Here is a 17,970-nt window from a genome sequence, read left to right as displayed (position 1 = left end):
GTTTAATGCTTGTACCAACCCTGTTGTTGTAGTCACCATCCTCTATTTTCTTTGTTACTTTGCTTGTTTTCTTTTGGCTTGTCATATCTGTGTGCAAGATAGCTGCATTTGGCACTATGAACAGACTCGGTGGCAGTTACAAATTAACAGAGGTCTTAATTCTGGAACTCCCATTCATAAACTCTATCTATGTGTGTCATATGTGTGTGCCAGTTGTTTTTGCAGGTCCGTCTGAACCAAGTGTTGATTGCAATATTCTAAAGAAGATGACCATACACTGTTATTTGATGTAGGCATACGTATGAGATGGCTTAGCTTGAATTGGTTTGGGTGTTCCAAGTTGTATGTACACAATCTCAGAGTCAGTACCGAGTTGGTTTACATTTCATGTATTTGTCCGTGGTTTTTTCCCCCAATATTATGATTATGGAGATGAAGTAAATATTAATGTGGACTTTATAGCATGTTTAGTTTCTTTTATGGCCTTAATTCTGTGAGAGATGCCCTTATAATGTCAAACAAACGGTTTTGACATACATGTTTTGAAATAATTGAAATCACACCGTTTATTATTATTATTATTATTATTATTATTATTTTTGTTTCCTGCTCGGAGAAGAAGCAAAGTGGTTACAAATATGAAAGATTCGGAATCAGTTTTCTTCTGTCAAATTCCGCATGGAGCTAGAGGTCTACGGTACCATCCGATGAGACTTGAAAAAAATTTGTATTTTTCTTCTTACATTTGTCATAGATAAGATTAAATGTAACCACTAATGAACTGATCCCTTTATTTGTTATTGTTTATTTATTCCAATTGCGTGTGCATCACATGGAAATCTTAGGATTTCTTTACATCAAACTGCCTCTTAAGAGTCATGAGAAGAAGAAGAGGAAGAAGAGAAAACAGAAGGACCTAGCTGGAGCTTACAAGTAATTAAACTAAAGTTCATTTAGTTAAAGTCAGGGGAAGAAAACATGTTTATGGCACCCTAAAGCAGGCAAAACACTGGTGTTGGAAGGAGATGTAAAAGGGTTATTGTGCATTCCATTGGCCAAGCTTGAATGGATTTTCTTTTCTATTGTATTTGACCCTTCTTTTCAAGCATGCCAAAAATCATCCTGGTTTTGTAAGATGTGGTTTGAGCCCAATGAATTTACCGTGGCTCTTGCATTTTTTACCCAATATTTCAAAGCTGCCTTCTTTTGAAGGACGATTCATTGAGGGAGAGAATTACTTTCCTTTTGAATATGAATCGATGTGCAACTCCAACTATCATTTCAAAAGGAAACATCAATTCATGGTAATATAAGGATGGATAACAATTGTCCTGTCCGTGATATTTGAATTGAGGATTACTTTGAACGAAATGGAGACTGTTATTAGACCAAATGGCATTGACATACGATGTAATAGCAATATTAGGCCAATATACTTCACTGTAGAGGCAATATTAAAGCAATATAAGTACAATACCATATGGATATGATCACAATATACTTCTCATAGGGTGGCAATATACATACAATATGTATACAATATGAAGGCAATATTAAACAATATACATGCAATATGTATACAATACGAAGGCAATATTAAGCAATATACACGCAATATAACAGCAATATGAAGTGAATCTACATACAATACACACACATCCAAAAAGTACGACTACATTTGACACATGCAAACCAAATCGCATCCGAACCTTAACAATCCTATTCCGCGAAGGAAAAACGAAGGCACCAAAAGATCCATGTACTCGGGTGAGATGAACTGCAGCAGCACTTACCCTTACTACAGGTCCATGAAAAGATCAATGTCTTTGGGCTTTCTCCTCGCTGCATGCACGAGGCTATGATGAGCCATTCCCTCAAAGCACCCATATTCAAGACTGCCAAACACAGGTACATCAATTTCACTCCAATTGTAGTCTGGTGAGATGACCGACGCATAATCTCGGAACATTTCGAAGCCGTTGTTGAAACATTCAACCATTTCATGGTTATATTCTTCAGATTTGGTGAATTTATCGACGGCATTTTTCTTTATCTCTTCCAATTTCAACTTCAACGACTCTAACTCTTTGCTCCGACTGTTTGCTTTTAAAGTTTGCTTCACTTCTCCAGCATATGCTTTGTTCAACTTGTTGGCCAAATTTCCCATAACTTGGCCATGAATATCACATTTAGTCTCCCACCAATCTGTTGCCTTAGACAAATATTGGAGGTCGTGCTTGACGGCTGAGATTTTGTCAAGCGGATCACTGCTCTCAGCCTCACTTCCAGATGAAGTGGGATCATGATTGGGAGTCGGAGGTGGAGATGGGAATGGCACATGCCATGGCTGGTCCCCCGGGTAACTGCCATGCTCGTTTGGAGGGCGTACATCCGACATCTTGAACTATTGATGGGGACAATTCACACCTGGCGACTGAATGTTTGCATTTGAGTACGACTCATTACCTTTCTGAGGTTGAAGAAGTTGGCTAAGTTGCAATTATTGATAGGAAGCTTGAGTTATATGTAGGAATTGATATTAAGTACATTCGGTATTTAGGTGGTGCATTCAATTGATGGGATTGCAAAGGAGACAATTAACTCGTTGGCTGTAATTCACAGAGTACAAAGCATTACATTAACAACAATTAAATGGGCTGACAAACGGAAAAAAGCTAACCTTCATGGGAAATTGGAAAGTGTGGATTTGAACCCAAACTAGGACTATGTAACTAAGCATTTATTGCGAATTTCAGAAAAGAAAATTGGAACATAGCAAAATAGCAAATTAGCAAAAGTGCAAACTTGGAAAATGAGAAATAAGGAAACTTGGAAAATTGGAAATAGAACAAAAGGAAAATTGGAAAATTGGGAATTTGGAAATTTGGAAATTTGGAAATTTGGAAATTTGGAAATTTGGAAAATCGGAAATATGAAAATACGAAAATACAAAAAAATGGAAGCTTGGAATTTTGGAAAAGTGGAAATAGGAAAAAAGGAAAATTAGAAACAGGAAACTAGGAAATAGGATAAAAGGACACTTGGAAATTTGGAAAAAGCCAAAAAGGACACTTCAAAAATTGGGTCATTGGAAAATAAAGACTCTTGGAAAATTGGAAAATTGGAAATTGAACAAAAGGAAACTTGGAAAATAGGCAAAAGGCAAAAAAGGAAACTCTGAAAACATGAAAATTCGAAAAAAGGAAAATTCGAAAAATCGAAATAGGAAATAGGAAAAAAGGACACTTGGAAAATAGGCAAATTCGCAAATTGGAAAATTGAAAATTGGATAATTGGAAAATTGGACTATTGGATAACTGGATAATTGGAAATTAGGAAATAAGGCAACTTTGAAAATAGCAAAATTGGAAATAGAACAAAAGGAAAGTTAGCAAATTGGAAAATTGGAAATAGGAAAAAAAGGAAACTTAGAAAATAGGGCAATTGGAAACAAGCAAATTGGATAATTGGACAAAAACTGAAAATTGGATAAATGGAAATAGGAAACAGGGACACGTGGAAAATAGGCAAATTGGAAACGAATTGAAATTGTGGAAATGGGAAATAAAACAATTACCATATTGGACAATTTTATTTACTTTCTCAATTAGGCAAAGTAGGCAACTTATTTTAATTACATAATGGGAAAATAGGAACATTGAAAAGATTGGAAAACTGGAAATAGTATAAAAGGAAACTTGGGAAATTGCAAAATACGAAAATGGGAAATAGGAAAAATAGGCAAAAATAATGAAAAATTGGATGACACATGGAAAATAGGAAAATATGAAAAATGGAAACATGGAAACGAATTGAGATTGCTGAAATGAGAAATAAGACAATAACCATATTGGTCAATTTGAATGAGTTGGTCAATTAGGCAAATAGGCAAATCCCTTATTTGAATTACATAATGGGAAAATTACCAAGTTCGGAACATCCAAAATAGAAATATATTAGAAAAAGTCATACAGTGAACTGGGTAATAACTCCCGCCAAGACTATCCCGCCTAAGACTCCCGCCAATCCCTCCAATCCCTCCCGCCAATCCCTCCCGCCAATTACTCCCCCTCATTCCTCCCGCCAATAACTCTGTCAATTACTCCATGCTGAAAAGGCTGCCTATATTAATCAACCTAGCTGAATGGAAGGTGAAAACTTCCATCACATTAACTGCAGCCATTACCTTCCCCATCAGCCTCACTTCCATCGCATTGAGACCCCTTTATTTCCAATTAAGTCATACAGCAGCCTACAATAAATATCGAAGACCATGGATCATAACCTCACACCAAACCAAACGCTTTCAATTACTGAAGGAGGGAAGATTGAAACAGAAGGCAAGTCACCCAATTCACTCACTGCAGACTTGGTCCATGGCATGCAGCAATGTCGAGGCAATACAATGTTTTGGAAAAATCTCCATGCAGACATAGTTTCAAAAATTGTGGAGGGCCAAGCTAGATGGGGTGTCATAAAAAACCGCACAATTCGCTCTCGTTATCATGCCCGCATGCATCTCCTACATATAAAGGCAATGAAAGGAAAAATTGAAATTGCCCCTGCCACTGCAATTATGGTATTCAAGGAATCAGAAGAAATGGCCAAGTTGATTCGAACTATTTCGTAAGTTTGCAAAAATAGTGGATCCGCAGGAAACTGGGACAACATGACTGTGGCCGGGGTCATGAATTTCATGGGTTCGTGGTCGCCGCACTTGAAGAGTATGCAACTTCGAATTTGTCAATAGCAGGGAAATGAAACTATGAGGTCGCCTCTTTTTGTATTATGTAACGATGGGGTGGCCTGTTGTTGTATTATGTTTTTTTTTGGTCGAATGTTGTTGTATTATGTAAGTTTGGAAATAGGATTTTATGGAATGATGATGCCTCTTTTTGTTTTTGTGCGTATACAGTTTATCGGTGTCCAGTTGAGTGGCGATATAGCAGCAATAACTATGCAATAAACATGCGTATAATGGCAATATTATGTCAATAAGGGTGCAATAGAGTAGTGATAGGGTTACAATATGATCATATTACAGTACGTAGTCATCAGAATGTTTTTAAAATTATTTGGTCCAAAAAAATACAAAAATACAAAAAATAAAAGTAATTACAACCTGGAAAAAGGATGAATTATACATCCCTTAAAAGACATATGACCTACATTACAGACCTTCAAAATGAACTCTATATATATAATGCATGCCTTGTAGCACCATCACATCCCCTAAATTACAGAAACATGACAACCCCAAAACCTCGTGCTCCTTCCTCTTTCAACCCCTAAATTATCCATTGGACATGAGCAATCTATTGGGGTTAACATTCGTAATGCTCCTTCAACAACGATATGTAGTCAAACACATAGGACATTTCACCTTGTATTTGCCCCACATGTGGCCTATGCATCGGCCGAATTTGTAATCACAAAAGAAGGTATAGTCGGAGTATCACGGTAACTGTGTCATAAAGGAATTCAAAGAACTTGAATGTTTTGGATCCATTTGGAATTACATTCCAGGCCCTTTAATTTCGCACTCAAATTATAATAGCAATATGGAAGTAATACCATTGCAATAAAAGTACAATATAATGGCAATCTGGACGCAATACAGCATGCTGTAGCAATGCAACCCAAATTATGCAAATGTAAAAGAATTCCCATTCAACATAACACGAAACCCACCACAAATAAAAGTAAAGTTGACATGATCTACCAAAGCAACAGAAATCATATTGTCTAAGATACATTGCGCACTGGAATAGTGTTTTTACAGGTGCTTTTATTGTGGCCTGCGGAACCACACCTTGAGCACTTTCTTCTAATGGTGCCCTCTCCTTGCGAGGGAATTCTTATCTTCTTTCATCTGCCTGGCATGACCCTTGCAATGGGAGGCAGCACAACTCGACTTCGAACATCTTCAGGAATATCCCACATTCCGTGAGGCTGTATCGGGTAGATGCTATCCGAATAAGCATCCATCCAGGTTTTCCGAGTGTAATACCGAGAAGCCTTTGAGTATACATTTACTTTCAAGAAGCGGCAAACTGCAACTACATGCTTGCAAGGTAGCTGCTCAAGCTGAAACTTTCTACAACTGCAAGTGTTGTTCGTCAAATCTACGAGGCCATCCATATGACCGTCCAAAACATTAAACTGTGCATTATTCACTTTAACCACATTCATCGTTGCAGCATCCTCCAACCTGTTCCTCAACTTCTTCTCTCCAAAATTGGGGCACAATGTTGTTGTGCACTTCAAAGCCAACTCACGACGTTCGGTGAACCATTTGACAAGGAGATTCATAATTTCCCCTATCAAATGAACCACTGGCAGTGTCCTTGCAAACCTAAGGACTGAGTTGATTGACTCCGCAATATTTGTTGTCATTACATTGTAGCGGCGTCCATCCATGTGAGCTCTAGACCACTTATGTAACCCTGCCTCTTCAAGATATTGAGCAACATGTTCCTTTCGCTTGATCTTGCGAAAATGACAATCAAATTCAGCAATGGAATAAGATTTCGCAGCCTGCTCAAAGTGCATAAGTATTGGATCACGCTTTTTCAACTTGCAAGTGCGTTTCATGTTCCCCTTCATATGATAAAAGCATATGCCATGTTGCGCAGTTGGAAAAACTTTGTTCCACACATTCTGTATGCTAACATTTCGATCAGAAATAATAACAAGATTGGGACACTCACCAATGGCTTCATGAAGTTTAGTGAAAAACCAATGCCATGATGCATCCGTCTCCAAATCCCCGATCCCAAAAGCAAGAGGATATATATTTCGATTACCATCGAATGCATTTGCTACAAACATAACACCCTTGTACTTGGATTTTAAATGAGTGGCATCCACAGCTATCACTGGGCGCATGGAAGAACAAAACCCTCTAATACATGCGCCAACCGCCATAAATAAATACACAAAGTGATTGTTCTCATCAGTTTGGATGTGTGTTTTTGTGCCGGGATTCATACGCTCCAATTCATAGCAATAAGCTGGAAGAATATAATATGCCTCCTCCGCTGATCCTCTAATGGACAATAGAGCTAACTCCCTTGCTTTCCAAGCTTTCGAATAATGGATTCTTAAACCAAAGTTGTGTTTCACATCTCTCATAATGTCACTTGGTGTGTATATTGTCCGAGAATCCTTCAACTTCCTTTTACATGAAGTGGCTACAAGTGCTGCGGTTGCTTGACGATGGTTGTCACTTATGAACCTCAAATCACATTCATGGACAGTTGTACACCTCACAATCATGAAGCTGTATTCTCCAAATCTCGATGCTCGGACCCGCCATGGGCATGGACGTTGACAACAAACCACAAGCAACCTCTTTGTGCAGGAGAATTGCACCTTAAATTCGAAGTGGCCTCTTATTGCCGTCAACTGTAACTCCGTCAACAATGCTTTCTTACTAGAGAAAATTTGCCCAACTGTAATTTTCGGATTCCAATCACTTCGCGAACACCCGCTATCCAAATATGCTTCCCCATCATTTACACCGGCTTCATTGTACCGGTTCTGTTCACCTATTTGATTCCAATAATGTTCACGAATGGGTTCAGATTCTCCTCCTAAACGCATTATTGGCAGTTGGGCAGATGTGTTCAAGCAGCCCAAAATAGGAGGGGCAGAGTACACTGACACTTCATTTCTTTCAGTACCATTATCACCACCATGCATGTCCTCCACCTCGCTAAAATCAATCATATCCATAAAATCTGTCCCTACTTCACCTCCCACATCATTGCCATTTGTATTATTCCAACTTACTTCATTGCTTTCAACAATGGCGACTGAAGAACGACCCATCCGACTACTATTTGTCGTGATATGCATACTATCAACTACATCATTTGTGAGTCCTTTATCTTCTATACTCACGAGTAAGGGAGCTAGTTTTGAAGGTGTTACCTCAGAATTGTACTTCATAAAAAAATTGACATCATCATCATCCTCAATCTTTATGTGCTTCCACTCATTCGAGGCCACCAAAACTGAGAATTTTAAGCAAACCTTGTCTTCCCTGCTGTTTGTATTACCAATTTGATGCACACGGTCCAACAGTTCAGCAAATTTGATGGTCCGTGGAACTATTAAGCCTTTTGAGTCACCCCCTTCGTATTTGCACATCTTCTTCGAGGTGACCCATTTTCCATTGTAGCACACGAGAATAACAATTGTCTCCATTTCTGACCATGACAAAACAACAGTTCATTAACACAATATAACCACAATAACCATACAATATAACAGCAATATAACCACAATAACCATACAATATAGCAGCAATATAACCGCAATATAACAGCAATATAATGGCAATATAACAGCAACATAACAACAATACGACAGTAAAATAAGAGGAACACTGGTGTAACACATCAGAATCACACTATACAGATCTACTACATCAAATGGAAAATCCCAAGTTTCAAGATTCACATATCCAGACCAATCTAAGTGCAATTGGTACAAACCCAGATGAATCAGCATGGATATTCAACAAAACCTAACCCAAAGCAATTAAAGCCAAAACAAATTTAACACAAACCCAAACAATCAAAATGTAACCCATTTCACATAATCCCACTGATATTAAAAGAAAATAACCATCAACACTACCTTTTCGAGGTCGGCAATCCACTAGAGCTTCACGGTTGCAAGCAGCTATTCAGAAGACATACCTAAAGGTAGGGGTTCGCGATTCCAAACAGAGAGCAAGACCGAATATGGGGAGAAACAGACATAACGAATCTAGAGAGAGAAAGAGCTGCGGTATGAGAAAGAGAGCAAAGACAGAGACAGAGAGTTGTGCTACAGAGAGAGAGAGCCAAGAGAGACAGAGAGCTGCGATAGACATATACCAAAGAGAAAGAGAGCTGTGCAGAGAGAGAGAGAGAGAGAGAGAGAGAGCTGCGTGAGCTAAGAGAGACCAAAATTGATGAACTTGTGATAAATCAGCAATAGGAGGACAATAATTTCATATTTATAGGTTTTAGTTTTACAAAAATTGGGAAGGGGTGGTATTTTTAGTTAATATTAGCAAATGGGTGGTAGTGGGGGACATTTCCCTATATAATTTAGCAGTTTTCTTTTTTACCTTAACCCAGTCAATGTAGCGAGCTTCTCGTACATCCTAGTTGGTTATTAGAAAATCAATGACAGGTCCAGGTGTTAGGATCATCGTTGTAGATACACTTGCACAAATAAATGGAAAAAAAAATGTCAACAAAGCAAGTGACAACAATGCTAGTGAGTTTTGAAGACTAAAGAAACTAAATCATAAGATCTGGTACCCATATTCAAGGACAAGCCACCTTCAACAAATAGGCACAGAGTCTTACTTGCTCTCCGAAAAGGGAAGGCAAGATAATTACGAACAGAACAAAAAAAATAAAAAATAAAAAATCAGCCACACAGAAAATCTATAACCACACGCAAATTCCCAATGGCTCCACTTATTTTTTCAGAATTGTTACAGGCTATAGTGCGGTGTGAGGCTCATTCTGCAAGCTCCCCATGGTACATAAGTTATAACCTTAACCATAAAGAATACTTCAAACTCTGTGTCTGTATCAGCCAATTGGCACCAAGTCATATTCCAGAAACAAACTTCAACATTGCTACTTTCTTCTTGTTTTGCAACTTCCATCAATGAAGCCCACTTCATAAAGCGGAAACCAAAACCACGTAACCATTGTCCACGAAAAACTCTACTTGTACATAAAAATAAGAAAAAATGAATCGTTTTCCCACTTGGGTACTGGCCATTTTGATATTTCTCATCTTTCCAATGGCTAATTCAGAAGATCAAGACTTAAAGCAACTCAAGCAAGTGTTGGTGCAATTCATGGACAAACTTTCACCAGGAAATTCAGTGAGAGATGTCAAATGGGGTTGGAACATGAGTTCAGACCCTTGCAGAGACCAATGGGTGGATGTGACATGTGATAAACATAATTATGTGAAGAAAATAGTTCTTAAAATGTCCAATTTAACTGAAGTCAAAAAAAGGGAACGCAAGATAAGTAGGAACAAAAGACCAAAAGGGCGGCTGGATTTGCAGCGCGCCTTCCCAAACGAAAATCGACGGCCCCCCACGCATGCAGAATAGTGAGCTTTGATCTTCCATAGCTGCATGTATAGATGCTAAAACACAAAACCATTTAGTGAATGCAAGCCAAGATGATTTTGATATTTACTGGCTATGACAAGTATGTACTTGTAAAACATTTTTATTAACTTCTCAACCAATAACTTCTTAATATTTTATGCTGAGATGAAGTATAGATTAAGCAGTTTACCTCTTTGCATGAGTTAGTAATTGCACAAATATTTTGGAATTATAAGCACAATACCATATAGTCGTGCATCATACAAGATATCAAAATGATGAAGATGTTTAGTATATGTCATAACCAAGCACTATAAACTAGCCTAAGACAGCTCCTCACGTAATATAACTGCACAAACAAAAAACTAACCAGAAGAGAAATGGGTCTTCTGAAAAATAAACATAAGGAATTGTTTTGAAAAATAAATCACCTAACACTGTATGATTCTTCTAAATTTGAGTGTACAATCAACTCAGGACTGTTTTGACCCCAAAAAAAAAAAAAAAAACAACAACTCAGGACTGTAGCTTTTTATGACTGAAAAGCTGCATCTTTTGTACAAAAAACATGGCAGGGGGGAGAATATATTATGCAGTGCAAAAAATATCTTTTGTAAATTGTAAGACAAGACGACCAATTCAAGTGAAACTATGCGCCAACACAAAACTGGTACAGAATTACAGTAGGTCTAATTTTAAATTTTTATTGAAAAAAACAGTGCCTCTGTTGCCAGATAACCATTTTGTTAAACAGAATCCAAATCTAGTAGCTAAGCATAGGCTAGGGTAAGACAGACAGGCATAAAGCAAATAACATTAAAAGATTACTAAAACTATCACATCACCAAGTCCTATTCCTCCAAAATGGATGTGATCTTGATCTTGATCTCAATCAATCTCAGTTTACGTTCAGTCGATCACAGAGAGAGTTTGATACTCTTTGTTGGCAATGGCTGCTTCCAGGATCTGATGCCGGCCAATTTCCCCACCGTTATCCAAGAAGGACTTGATCAATGTCTTCGAGTTTCCTCTCAAGAGGGTCACTCCTGGATGAGGTTCTTCTACACGATGCATAAACCCCGCTATGTCCCAAATATTCCAAAACAAAATGTGTGGCATCGCATCATCCCCGTAACCTTGCTCCTTAAACTTGCTGCGTTTTGCCTCATACAGAGTCTTCCAGGATGTGCTGCAGCCACCAAATCTTACGGAGTCGGTGAACACAAACACCTTCTTGATCATCTGCTCCGCCTTCAAGTTATTATTCACAGCCACTTCCAGAATCAAATCACACACCTGATCAAAATCAACACCCTGGCTCTCGCTGTTGCTGCATGTCCTGACCACAAAGTCGTACCTGGACTTGAGATCATTGCCTTGTATCCAATGCAGCAGCGGCAGCTTATCAGGCAATGGACCCAGAGTGATCACCTTTCCTTTCCATGCCGGCTCTTCACTCAATTCAGACACCAAAATTCCCAAACTTGCCGCCAATTCTGTGGTTGGTGCTGCGCTCATGGCGTAGGTGATGTTACAAACTGCCAAGCAGTTCTTAAATTTGTTCTCCTCCCCCTGGTATATGTTCTCCATCATTGCCTTCCATTGAATCTCAGCTGCTTCCCCAACATCCTTATCTTTTACATAACTTACGATATCATTTGGAAGCAATGCATCCGACTTTATGATGCTGCCGCCTGCTTTCACCTCCTCCAAGTACTTCTTGATCACACAGGGCATATCATTGATATAAAGATGCATGCGTTGACGACTATACTCCGTCAAGGGCTCCAAAAACTCCTTCCTAAGCCGTTCCCATTCTTCTGATTGATCTGATTCTGGCGGGAAAAGCCTCCTCCCAAGGCTTTCAAACAACAAAACGGTGCGGGTAGCCCGGACTTGTTCAGGGCTGCTGGGAGTGCAACATTCTGCAGCCTGGCTAACGAGAAGCAGAGCAGTACCATCTTCTTTATCATTATCTTCAGATTCCAATTCCATCCCCAGCCTGTGCTGCTTCAATTTGTCAATATCAGACTTCAACTCCTCCGCCAAGACCTCCATAACCCGGTCGTGCAACAACTTATAGTGCGCGTCACGGTGGAGCCTCTGCGCCGCAGAGTCTTCTTCTCCTTGTTCTAGAAGAAGGCCGTAGAGAATCTCGACAAGGTCCCACAAACGAGCTATCGAGAGGTAGAAGGAGCCGGAGCCGGCAAAGGAGGGGATGTTGCATAATAGCGTCTTGGGGTGGTTGTGGTGGAGCCAGATTGTGGCCGCGTAGAAGGCTGCCGGAAAATATTTTTCGCCAGGACTCTTGAGAGAGTTGAGATTGAAGATGAGCTTGAGGGTGGTTAGGGAATTGTGGGACCAGGCCACCGGCAGCAGTTGCTTCAGATAGTTTATGGTGGCCTTGTTCTGCTGCTCCCGCTCTTCATCACTGGGATCTGGTGGTAGGAGACACAGTCGTACGACGTTGTCTGGTGATTTCACGTGGAAGAACAGATCATGGCAGGGATCACCGTAGGAAATAGGGGAGATGGAGGAGATGTTCTTGGCCATGTCATTGTCACCCTTGGAGTTGGAAGCCATGAATCTTCTTGCGAGCAGTGGAAGCGGAGGAGGAGTAGGAGGAGACAAGACTTTCAGAACCCTGATGAAAGTGAAACATACTTGCACTGACATTGATTTCTTCATCGCTAATATTCCTCTAATTCAAATTCAACACTTTCTCTTGATCTTTAGTGAGGAATAGAAGGGTGGTTATATATTCACCAGCTGCTTGGTCACAAAGGATTTTCTGTTTACATTAGATAAATATTAGATATTCACCCGAAGAAATAGGAGATAAGTATAACATAAATATATCTCTATTTTTTTTCAGTTTTTGAGTTCCAAAAAAATACTTTCAACTAAACATAATCAAATGCAAATATTGTCCTTCCAACACCAGAAAAGAAACCTCCTGTCATTTGAATTATGCACCCATACCGACCACATGACATAACTAATGCCGTTGAAAATGTTGTAACAAACTCTTAACGTTAGGTAGGGGTGGGCAACCGAAACACTAATGCATCTGAATTGCTTTTCAATAATGATTCTGAATTCCTCCTGCCATGGCAGTGGGACTGACGTGTACGAAAGAAAATCCAAGGAGGAAAAGTGAAAATATCCGAGAAAAGTCCATATGACACAAGATTATAGTATTGAAGTTCCGATAAATATTAGGCTTAAGTGCTACAGTGCCCCCCTTGAAACATTGGTCAATTCTCACTTTATCCTCTGAAAGTTAAAATGACCCACTTTGCCCCCTTGACCAAGGTTGGATGTTCCACATTGCCCCTACCGTTAACTCCATTCAAAAGTCTGTTAAGTTTGATGACGTGGCAGGGGTATTTTAGCCCGTTTGTTTGAAAAAGTAAGTTAGTTGGGTCTATTTTTCCGTGGAACGGGCAACTTTACTCAACGAACGCAGTCTCTGCATTTGCATGAACAAATAGCTCGCTTGTTTGAAAAAGTAAGTTAGTTGGGCCCATTTTTCCGAAGAACAGGAAATTTTACTCAACGAACGCAACTCTTGCATTCGCGTGAACAAATTGCCCGTTTGTTTGAAAAAGTAAGTTAGTTGGGACCATTTTTTCGAGGAACGGGCAACTTTACTCAACGAACATAACCTCTGCGTTGACGTGAATAAATAGTCCGTTTGTTTGAAAAAGTAAGTTAGTTGGGCCTTTTTTTCCAGAGAACGGGCAACTTTACTCAACAACACAACTCATGCGTTTGCATGAACAAATAGCCCGTTTGTTTGAAAAAGTAAGTTAGTTGGGCCCATTTTTCCGGGGAATAAGCAACTTTACTCAACAAACGAAGCCCATTGCGTTCACGTGAACAAATAGCCCGTTTGTTTGAAAAAGTAAGTTAATTGAGCCCATTTTTTCGGGAAACGAGCAACTTTACTCAACGAACGCAACCCCTGCATTCGCGTGAACAAATAGCCCGTTTGTTTGATAAAGTAAGTTAGTTTGGTCTATTTTTTCAGGGAACGAGCAACTTTACTCAACGAACACAATCTTTGCGTTTGCGTGAAGATATATCCCGTTTGTTTGAAAAAGTAAGTTAGTGGGGCCCATTTTTCCGAAGAACGGGCAACTTTAGTCAACAAACACAAGAACAAATAGCCCGTTTGTTTAAAAAGTAAGTTAGTTAGACTCATTTTTCTGGAGAACGGTCAACTTTACTCAATGAACGCAACCCTTGCGTTCGCGTGAACAAATAGCCCATTTGTTTGAAAAAGTAAGTTAGTTGGGTCCAATTTCATGAGGAATGGCCAATTTTATTCAACGAACGCACTCCTTACTTCCTCAAAGTAAAATACCATGTTTGTTGAGTAAATCATGGAGTTCGTTGGGTAATGTGGTCAATGGGCAACATCATTTACCCAACGAACGAGTTGCTTAGCTTTCTTTAGGTAGGTTTGTTGGCATAAATTACTCAATATAACTTTCGTGATTTACTACTAATTTAACCCAATGAACTATTGGGAATAAAATTGAACTTTGTTGATTGTCTCCAATTATTACTATATTGTTAATTGAAAAAAAATCAATAATATCAAACATATGATTGTTGATACAAATATAAATTTAAAAACTTTCAACAAAAATTATTACTTAATGGTCGATTGATTAAGCCACATTGAATTGACGAAAAAGAAAATTGGACTTTTTCGATTATGATCAATGCCCAATTGATAATATATGATCATGAATGTTTATGACATGAAGTGGAAGTATGAGAAGTCTTCTTATATCGAGTCTCATTGCATAGCCCTGATACGAACCATATTCCAATGATTGTTGTGCTATTATGATTTTAGACTAAATATCATAGTTGAAAACAACGATTTTACCCATAAATGATGGTGAAATATCCAGAAAAGAAAGCAACATCACATGTTTGGCTTTAGGGCATATATTTAACATCCTTTCATATTATTTTATTTTACATAATTCAATTATGTTTAACGTATGAAATGACCAATTTGCCCTCATATTTAGTGACATATTGGACAAAATATTAGGTAATTAAACGGCAGGGAAGATATTGGCGATAAAGACAAATTCATATCCTTAATTTTATAAAAAAATGTCATGAGATAAATTGAAAATTGAGTACAAGTTCAAGGACTAAATCAACAATTTAGCCATGTTTAATGGTTTTTGGGCATATATCGCATATTTGATAGCACATGTGTGCAATTCTCAGTTTATAATATGCATATGCATATACTTGTATGCAATTTTGTAGCATCTATGTGCAATTCTCATTTTACAATATGCAATTTCATATATATATTTATGCAATTTCGTAATGTCTGTTTGCAATTCTTAGTTTACAATATGCAATTGCATTCCGCCCTTCTTTTGGTTTTTAACTTTGTTGTTTTTACTAGAAGGCTCATTGGCTCACACTCTTATAATGTATGCAAAGATCACCAAATTTCCTCTTTTTGGCTAGAGGGCCTCTTTTGTGTGTATGTTCATTTGCATGACAATACGGATAATCTACTAGTACCTAAAAGCTATAGAAAATTAAATGTCATATCATCTATTTTCTCTAACCAAGACTACATGTCACATAAATAAGAAATAAGATCTCAAAAAAGAAACATAAGCAAGGAAAACACTTTACCTAAAATATTTTGTAATACGTTTAGCTCAATTTTAACTTGTCGAGTACACAAATGTTAGCCCCTAAATATTAGGCTCTCAGAAGAAGGTGAGAATCTCACCAAGTATGCATGAAAAGTCCAAGTGAGCATACCCCTTCCTGCAAATGCGAGGGAGGTAGAGAGAGATTATTTAAACACTGTGATGGTATCTCAAAACACATATTTCAGTGTAACAAAAATGCACTTTTCTTAATTTCTCTTTTCCTGAATCCTTAGCCAGAGCAACCAATATATAGCAGTTATGGCAATCATAGCAACCAATACCAATCGCATTTGAACCATACACTTACAGATTTAGCAATACAATCTTTGAAATGGTAATGTCAACCCAAGACACTGAGCTCCATCCCGGATATACGAACAGCAACCATTGTGTTAGGAAGCTTTTCCCTCATAACATCCATTAGCTTTTCAAGTGATTGAGTTGGTCTCTTGAAAGCCCTTGAAAAAACCACATTGGGAATTCACCTTCCTAAAACGATTGCACAAGAAAACCATAGCCAGTTTTTCCAATTGCCAATGTTAATTAAAATCATGGAGTATTCAAGATTACAAACCAGAAGCGTGATGATTGCATAGCAAAAGAGCCACGTCATAGAAACTACTACCTACTAGGAAAAACCAAAAACAAAATTTGACTCAATAGCAGAAACATACCACCAATTTATGTAATTCTTTCAAAAAAATGTAGCTGAGATTGTTGGGTTTTGCTTTCAGAATACCCTGAAGAAAAACCCACTTTAAAGAATCTAATTTCCAAATCATATTAAGCTTCAATTAGAAGCAGAACTGTGCATCCAAAAGCTGGGTTTAGGGAGAGAGAGAGTATGAAAACATGAGTTTACGATAACTTACATAACTCTATACCTTTTTCATGATGAGCTTTCACTTACAAAAACACTTCAATTTAGACATGTGAAAACTCTAAAATTGGGTTCCCAAATTAAATTTCTTTGTTTTGTCATATAATTCACACTATTAACAAGAAAGATTACGCAAGCAGTCAATTGGAGTTTTCTCTTTCGTACCAATTTCCTTCGGCACTACATTCGCCAACTACTGCCATTTTTTGCATTCCGGAAGTTACCTGCAAAATGTTTATAATTAAAACCAAATTGGGAAGAAAGCTAAAAAAACACACTGAGAAATGACAACAATTTGTAACCTGTGGCCTAAAGGAGGAGTTGGAAAACATTGAATTTTCCACTCTCAAGTTGCACCCTCTGCAGCCAAAAAGATAAGAAGGATCAATGCACAAATTGAGAATTGGAGTTTCGTATGCATTTAGTTTTATTTTTGCCCAATTATTTCACAGAGAGAGAGAGATTACACGGGAAGCGGGTGAGAACCTGCAACCCACCCCCTCCCTTCGTAGAACTCAAAAACCCATCGCCCCCAGTAACCCATTCTCCCTGGACAGAACCTCAGCAAAAATGAAAACAACCCAAAAATCAAAAACCCACCCTTCGGCAAAAATTAAAACAACAACCCAAAAATCAAAACAACCCATCCATCCCAAAAATCCCTCCCTTTGTTTTTTCTACCCCACTCCCACAAAACCCCAAACTCCATACCCATTAATCAGCTTTCAAGAGAGAGAGAGAGAGAGAGAGAGATCAATTTTTTAAAGTTTTAAATTTTATGTTTGTATTTTAATTTTTTATTAATTTTTTTTATCCATGATGGAGGTGGGCTCCACTTTGCCACATTACCCACTCAAATTTGAATAAAAAACTTAGGTATACAAAATTACTAAAACACCCCTGCCACGTCATCAAACTTAATGATTTTTGGATGGAATTGTGGTAGGGAGCATTGTGGAACATCAAACCTTGGTCAAGGAGGCAAAGTGAGTCACTTTAACTTCCAGGGGTAAAGTGAGAATTGACCAATGTTTGGGCATTGTAGCACTTAAGCCTAAATATTATGCAAACGCGTCATTCTTTTCCCATTCAATGTTTTTTTTTCCTGATTTTATTTATTTATTTTCTAAATTTTGTAAGATAAAAAAATATAAATGAACATGTCCCTATCTTATAAGGCCAGACGTGATAAACCCTGACGGAGTGCCTTTCATATGCTATCGCATGTCATTTTCTTCAATTTA

General features: G+C 38.2%; 3 protein-coding genes and 1 long non-coding RNA gene across 13 annotated transcripts; all 4 read right to left on the bottom strand.

Moving 5' to 3' along the window:
• Positions 1-1,798: 1,798 nt before the first annotated feature.
• LOC148920206 (uncharacterized) lies at positions 1,799-2,398 on the bottom strand. The gene has a single exon (XM_089045643.1). The coding sequence runs from the start codon at positions 2,396-2,398 to the stop codon at positions 1,799-1,801; it is 600 nt and encodes a 199-aa protein (XP_088901769.1).
• Positions 2,399-5,606: 3,208 nt separating this feature from the next.
• LOC103344535 (uncharacterized) lies at positions 5,607-8,256 on the bottom strand. The gene has a single exon (XM_089045642.1). The coding sequence runs from the start codon at positions 8,209-8,211 to the stop codon at positions 5,869-5,871; it is 2,343 nt and encodes a 780-aa protein (XP_088901768.1). The 5' UTR covers positions 8,212-8,256; the 3' UTR covers positions 5,607-5,868.
• Positions 8,257-10,816: 2,560 nt separating this feature from the next.
• Positions 10,817-13,049, bottom strand: LOC148920205 (uncharacterized). Its single transcript, XM_089046937.1, has one exon. The coding sequence runs from the start codon at positions 12,824-12,826 to the stop codon at positions 11,048-11,050; it is 1,779 nt and encodes a 592-aa protein (XP_088903063.1). The 5' UTR covers positions 12,827-13,049; the 3' UTR covers positions 10,817-11,047.
• A 2,651-nt stretch (positions 13,050-15,700) lies between these two features.
• On the bottom strand, positions 15,701-17,423 carry LOC148920204 (uncharacterized). 10 transcript variants are annotated; one of them, XR_016123598.1, is made up of 5 exons: positions 17,194-17,415; positions 17,029-17,086; positions 16,892-16,950; positions 16,154-16,335; positions 15,701-15,961 (listed from the first exon to the last, which is right to left on the bottom strand). It is a non-coding gene; the product is annotated as an uncharacterized LOC148920204 (long non-coding RNA). The 10 variants fall into 10 exon arrangements; XR_016123602.1 differs by having other exon boundaries at positions 16,154-16,474; positions 17,194-17,324; XR_016123605.1 differs by lacking the exon at positions 17,194-17,415 and adding an exon at positions 16,421-16,474 and having other exon boundaries at positions 17,029-17,187.
• Between the last annotated feature and the right edge of the window lie 547 nt (positions 17,424-17,970).

This window comes from Prunus mume, linkage group LG2 (assembly GCF_029339155.1).
Source record: "Prunus mume cultivar Tortuosa linkage group LG2, ASM2933915v1, whole genome shotgun sequence".
NCBI classification, from domain to species: Eukaryota; Viridiplantae; Streptophyta; class Magnoliopsida; order Rosales; family Rosaceae; genus Prunus; species Prunus mume.
The sequence above is the reverse complement of the archived record's forward strand: the minus strand, read 5'-3'. Positions and strand labels throughout refer to the sequence as shown.